Source organism: Nuphar pumila, chromosome 7 (genome assembly GCF_984573655.1).
Source record: "Nuphar pumila chromosome 7, dmNupPumi1.hap1.1, whole genome shotgun sequence".
Taxonomy (NCBI): Eukaryota; Viridiplantae; Streptophyta; class Magnoliopsida; order Nymphaeales; family Nymphaeaceae; genus Nuphar; species Nuphar pumila.
Genome location: NC_143255.1, coordinates 112614245 through 112620796, shown reverse-complemented (window position 1 = coordinate 112620796; position 6552 = coordinate 112614245). Strand labels below are relative to the sequence as shown.

Sequence of the window (6552 nt, the reverse complement as noted above, 5' to 3'; positions counted from 1 at the left end):
TATATATATACATATATATATATATATATAGAGAGAGAGAGAGAGAGAGAGAGTCTGTTGTTGGTTTCCTCTTGGTTTCTCTCGATCCAATCAAAAACGAAAGGAAAAACGGAAAACCGGTTAATTAATTTGGGGAGAAACGACGAGCAATCGAAAACGATGGCAGTCGCCTTCTAAAACTGATAAGTATGCGTGCACTCTTTTGTCCAAGGGAAATGACGCAATGGGGGTGAATCAACTAGAATCCAAATTCTCTCTCTCTCTCTCTCTCTCATCGATTGCCTCTTTATAAACTCAAAACTCACAAGGCTCCTCTGTATTCACCAAACAAATGGATTGTGGTGTTACCCTCTTGAACTTGAGCCTCCCCCATCACCACAATGATCAAGACATCACCAACAGCAAAAGAGAAGAGCTAGTCTTTGATGCCTCACTCATCCGGCACCGACAGAACATCCCCAAGGAGTTCGTGTGGCCGGTGGACGACCGCAGCTGCGAGTTGGAGGAGCTCCACGTCCCTCTCATCGACCTCTCTGGCTTCCTTTCCTCCTCCTCAGACCCTGCTGCTCCCACTAAAGCCTCCAACTTGATCGGCGAAGCATGCAGGAGGCACGGCTTCTTCCAAGTTATCAACCATGGAGTTAGCCCTCACCTCATTGATGCTGCCCATCGTCACATGTGCTCGTTTTTTGACTTGCCTCTGTCTAAGAAACAGAGAGCTCAGAGAAAGGTAGGAGAGAGCTGTGGCTACGCCAGCAGCTTTACTGGAAGGTTCTCTTCTAGGCTTCCATGGAAGGAAACACTCTCTTTCGAGCACTCCACTTCGAGTCCTCATGCCGTGCATCAGTATTTCAGAAGGGTCCTTGGTGAGGAATTCCAAGACTCAGGGTGAGCATTAGCTCTTATTCTGCTTTCATTATTTCTTTCTGTTTTGTTTCCTACAAATGATGGTAGAGTCTCCTGATTAAGTACTTGGTTATCAGATTCGATGAGTGTGCAGAAGATCAGTTAACATTGGACTGGAACAAATTAGTTGGCTTTTTCTTGTGAATTGAACAGATTCTGATGCACTAGCACCTCGTTGTGTGTGGGTTTCAGGCGGGTCTACCAAGACTACTGTGAAGCAATGAGCAACTTGTCTCTGGGAATCATGGAGCTCTTGGCAATGAGCCTAGGAGTGGACAGAATGCATTACAGAGAGTTTTTCCAAGCGAACAATTCGATCATGAGGTTGAATTACTACCCGACGTGCCAGAGGCCGGATCTTACGCTCGGGACGGGGCCGCACTGCGATCCGACATCTCTCACCATCCTTCACCAAGATGATGTTGGTGGCCTTGAAGTGTTTGTTGATGGAAAATGGCACAGAATTAGACCAAATACCAATGCGTTTGTTGTCAACATAGGCGACACTTTCATGGTAACAAATGAAATTCTCTCTTAATTCTCACAAGTTCTTAGAAATAATATCTGCTTCTCCATTATCATTACTACCATCAAGTCCTTTTACCATCTATATATATATAAGAAACCTTTTTTCTCATTTGATATAAAATGCAAAAAAAAAAAAAAGGAATGGTCTAGTCATGTAGCTGTATAACATGATTATCATGGCTTGGCAAGAGGCATGAACTGATGAGCTTGTAAATTGTTGTAGGCATTGTCCAATGGGAGGTATAAAAGCTGCTTGCACAGAGCAGTTGTGAACAGTGAAACTCCTAGGAAGTCCTTGGCCTTCTTCCTGTGTCCCCAGATGGACAAGATTGTGAGACCCCCAAGAGCATTGGTAGATGAAGAGAATCCAAGAATGTACCCAGACTTCACATGGTCTGCACTACTAGAGTTCACACAGAGGCATTACAGAGCAGACATGAAGACCCTTGACACCTTCACCAAGTGGATTCAATCGCCAAGAAATAGACCGCTGGCAGTTTCAGAATAGATTGTTTTGTAGCGGATTCTGAATGATTTTCTCTTCCTGTTTTTTCCTTCTTGTTCTTTCTTTCTTCATCCTGATGCTGGATAAATATGTTCTCCGACGGCTGGAAGAAAAGTTGTACACAGCAAAAGGAAGGACATCCCTCCTATTGTGGTCATGGGTGGTACGAACAGGAGTAAAGTGGAATGGAATTGATGCCCGCAGAAAAGCCTGTTAGCCGTTTTCCCACCACAGATTTTAGATACTGCAATGCATTTGTGACTAGCAACTTAAAAAACAAGTCCTTTGTTGAAACAATGGTCAAAACACAAATGATGAGCTTAGCACACAAATTTTCTTATCTTCTTCCACAGAGCTAAAGGAGAGAAGTATATATATATATATATATATATATATATATATATATATATATAGAGAGAGAGAGAGAGAGAGAGAGAGAGAGTAATTCAACATTACCACTCATGAAGATCAACAAAATGTTGAACCCATGAACTGAACAAGAACAAAAGCTAAAACAAATAAAGAAAGCACAAGAGAAAAGAACATTAGACAGATAAAATGGGTTCACGCCGGAGCCGCTTGCCCAGATTGCGACAAAGGATAGGTAGCATCAGCAGGAGGGAGTGGAAGATCACTAAGATGCATACGCAAGATCGCATAAACATCTACCAAGATTTTATGCACCAGGTTTTGAATGTTAACTCGAATATGACGAAAATGAGCATCGTTTTGCGCCATCCAAACAAACCACCAAGAAGTAAGCAACCACGTCCGCCAGATGAACCTCCACCTCTTGCTGCGCCTAATACAAACTGGCCCCAAGATCAGATCTAGCGCAAAGGACTCCTCCTTAACAAATACTTCCGGATGCCTCCAGGTCCTGCTAAAGATTTCCATAAATATTGGGCAAGACCAGAACAAGTGAAACGTAGATTCTTTTGCAGCTTGACAAAGCACGCACCAACTCGGGAGTTAGAATGCCCCACTTCTTTAAATTACTGTGGATCTGGATCCTATCATGCAAAATTAACCAAGTCAGGACTCGAGAACGGGGGAAAGGACCCTTCGCCCAAAGCACATCCTCGGGCAACCAATCAGCCCCTGACGATAACAACGATCTATAGACTTTTTTGGTGAGAAACTCTCCGCTTGGTGCCAACGCCCACTGCAATCACTGACCAAAATTTCCGGAGACCTCAAAATGGACATTAAAGCTGGCTAAAACCCTCAACCACGATTTACGCAAGTGCGAGAGCGCCAAACCTCGGGTTCCCAGACGAACCGGAATAAGAGTTGGATCCCCATATTTAGCAAGAAGAAAACTAGCACAAGGGTTATCTGGTTGGTGGGCCAACCAACATTGTTTGGTGACAAGAACAATGCTTTGCAGTCTGGGCACCAGAATGCCTAAACCACCCATACGCCGAGGTAGTACCACCGAATGCTAACCAATCAAGTGACGCTTACCTTTGAGTTTACACCCAGACCATAGAAAGCCTGACAGCAAGTGCGCCTGCTGCTTCTCTACTCCCACAGGCATCACAAACAGAGACATGAAAAATTCTGGAATAGTTGAAAAAACATGTCTCACTAAGGTTAGACGTCCAGCGCTAGAGAGATAAGACAACTGCCACGAAAGCAATTTGCGCTTCACTTTTTGAAGTGTCGGAGCCCAAGCCGCTGAAGAGAGGGGCTTCACTTGTAACGGCAAACCAAGGTACATAATAGGCAAGTCAGAAGTAGTGCAATTAAAAATTCTCTTTCCAGCTGCAAGCATATTGGCATTAACATTGAACATGGTAATATAGCATTTGGTCTCATTTAGAGAAAGCCCGGACATGGAGAGAAAGAACTGAATGATAAGTTTGAACCTAAGCATCTGTTGAACATTTGCACGACAAAAAATGATCATATCATCAACATAAGTAAGAATATGACTCGGAATGTCGGAAACCTGCAAAGGATTAATGAAACCCGATACAACAGCCCGCTTAAGCAAGACCACAAAACCCTCAGCAACTGCATTGAACAACAAAGGTGATAGGGGGCACCCTTGCCGTAAACCCCGCCCTAGCTTGAATCGGTCTCCTCTAATACCATTGATATTTAACATGGCCTGAGCATTTGAGACCAGCTCTCTCACCCAACCAGAAAAACGACGACCAATACCGAAATTTGCTAACATTTGAAATAAGAATGGCCAATGCACAGAGTTAAAAGCTTTATGAAAGTCTAATTTAAGGACAAAGTAAGGTTGACCGCTATGCTGCAAGGAATGGACCACCTCGGACGCCATGATGAACGAGTGCTGGACCCTCTTATTACGGATAAAGGCGAACTGAGAGTCTGAAAAAATCTGGTTAGCCACCAATTTCAGCCTATTCGCCAAAACTTTGGCAAACATTCGATAGAGAGCACTCATAACTGAGATTGGTCGGAATCGAGAAATATCATTGGCCTCATCATCTTTCAGAATGAGCGAAATAATAGCAACATGCAAATGACAAGGCAGTCTGGAGTTACGATGAAACTCATCAAACATACTCATCACGTCTGATTTAACACAGTCCCAAAAGATTCTAAAAAAGTCGACATGAAACCCGTCAATGCCAGGCGCTTTCCAACCCGACAGATCCTTAATGGCCGAAAAAATCTCATCTTCAGAGAACCTTCTTTGCATAGATCTGGCTTGCTCTGGCTGAATTGAGCCAACTAGGATATTACCAAAGACACCCTTCGTAGTTAACGAAGCAGAATATAAGTCCTTAAAGTATAGCGAGACTGCCGGATTAACGTGCTGATTGAGATAAGAAACACCCTCAATGGAGATAGAAGGAACAACCTTCCTCCTATGACAATGGGAAGCATATGAGTGAAAAAATTTAGTGTTGCCATCACCAGCCGCAAGCCATTTCACCCTAGACCTTTGCTTCCAACAAATTTCCTCTTTGATCCTCCAGTTTTTCAAGAGCATAGTTAATTCTAAGGACCTGGCCTGAAGATTGAGAAGTTGCAAATCAGAAAGAGAGTCAGGAGAAGACATAGACTGATACAACTCATAAATCACTTGATCCTATGCGGCTATTTGCTGAAATTTCTCCACCTTACGACTATGAAGCCAAGCTTTGATATCTTTAGCTAGACGAGAAAGCTTATTTTGAACACGTAGCGCGACCCAATGCTCATCAACAGTTTTGTTCTAAGAATTAGTAGTAACCGTGACAAAATCTGGCTCTTGAAGCCACCATTCTTCAAATGCAAAGCTCCTAGTGGGTTGAAAGTCATCCCCCCAATGAGTGATGATCTGCCCATGATCCGAGATAGATATATATATATAGAGAGAGAGATGAACATATTAGGCCCTCTTTCTATCTCGTTAAGCCCCATAGTTTGAAGTATTTTATCTGAACCGTTAGATATATTTAACATGCTCAAATTAGTAGTAATAGACTCTTGAATCATGTTTTTTTGACAAAAAATTGTATTTTTATAAGCAAAAAAAAAAGTAGATGCCTTCATAGCTATTGATTTTGGATCACCAGAAAAACCTGTATACAGGTCAGATTCTGGTGATCCAAAAGTGGGTTCCTATTAAACAAAACCTATAGATTACATCTTATGGTGTTAAATGTGAGAAAAAATACCAAAAACAGCAAATTTTAAAGGAGCCTAATGGGGTAGAACCAGAAAGCGGTGCAGAACCAACACATTACTCTCATATATATATATATATATATATATATATATATATATATATATATATATAGAGAGAGAGAGAGAGAGAGAGAGAGAGAGAGAGAGATCAATTGGCCATAAGAAAGATTAAGTGATAGAAGCATTCAATTAAATCAGTGAACTTCCCTTGCTTCTGAATAGATGTGCAGGACATGATCATTTTGAAAAAAGATATCTTCTTTGTGATTCTTTGTTCCTCACTTGAATCCGCGATCAGTACACAGAGCTCTGCTCATCCGGTACGAGTGACTAATATCAAGTAAACGAGATTGTCACAAGTTCGAAACAGACGGGTATTTCTTTACTGTGAGGGCGAAGGTGGATGTACTTCCTTGCGGGCAAAGGGGACCTTGCGCCAATGAACTCGGTGAGGCATTTTTTCCCATCGTCCCAAAAAATAGAAGAAATAACATCTTATGCCCAAGGACGACTAATTTGAACCATAAGACAAGAAACATCACTTGCCCATAGTCAAGAAAAATCAAGTGACCAATTGTCATCTCATACCCAAGAACGACTAAACCAAATCAAAAGACAAGAAACATCACTTGACCATAATCAAGAAAAATCAAGTGACCAGTTGTCATCTCATGCCCAAGAATGACTTACACCAAACCATCTATTAATGGTCAATTATGTGGCATGGATGCATGCTGGGTGATTGGGGGCAAAGTGAAGCTTTGAGATGTTCAGTGGGACCAAAATTTAACATTTGGGTTGTGGGACCAAACTTCAGTAGGGTGCTTCCACAATTGGCAAAGACAGTGAATCAGATCAGAAATCATGGACCCGATCTGATTCCTCCATATAACACTGTCACAATCCCTTTACGGGGCGTTTGCATGTCACGGAATGGAGTGCCGCGTTACCCACTTTCC

The 6552-nt window shown here is 42.3% G+C and overlaps 1 protein-coding gene across 1 annotated transcript; it reads left to right on the top strand.

Annotated features, from left to right (window-relative positions):
* Positions 1-331: 331 nt before the first annotated feature.
* Positions 332-2093, top strand: LOC149832972 (gibberellin 20 oxidase 1-D-like). The gene is made up of 3 exons (XM_090012661.1): positions 332-888; positions 1099-1420; positions 1658-2093. Exons 1-3 carry the CDS (start codon positions 332-334, stop codon positions 1940-1942), a joined length of 1164 nt encoding a protein of 387 aa, XP_089868787.1. The 3' UTR covers positions 1943-2093.
* Positions 2094-6552: the final 4459 nt, after the last annotated feature.

Bases quoted from the DNA above. Each gene is read 5' to 3' on its own strand.
- LOC149832972 (XM_090012661.1), top strand. From the start codon at position 332: ATGGATTGTGGTGTTACCCTCTTGAACTTGAGCCTCCCCCATCACCAC. The intron at 889-1,098 runs GTGAGCATTAGC...TGTGGGTTTCAG, and splicing joins GAGGAATTCCAAGACTCAGG to GCGGGTCTACCAAGACTACT. The intron at 1,421-1,657 runs GTAACAAATGAA...AAATTGTTGTAG, and splicing joins ACATAGGCGACACTTTCATG to GCATTGTCCAATGGGAGGTA.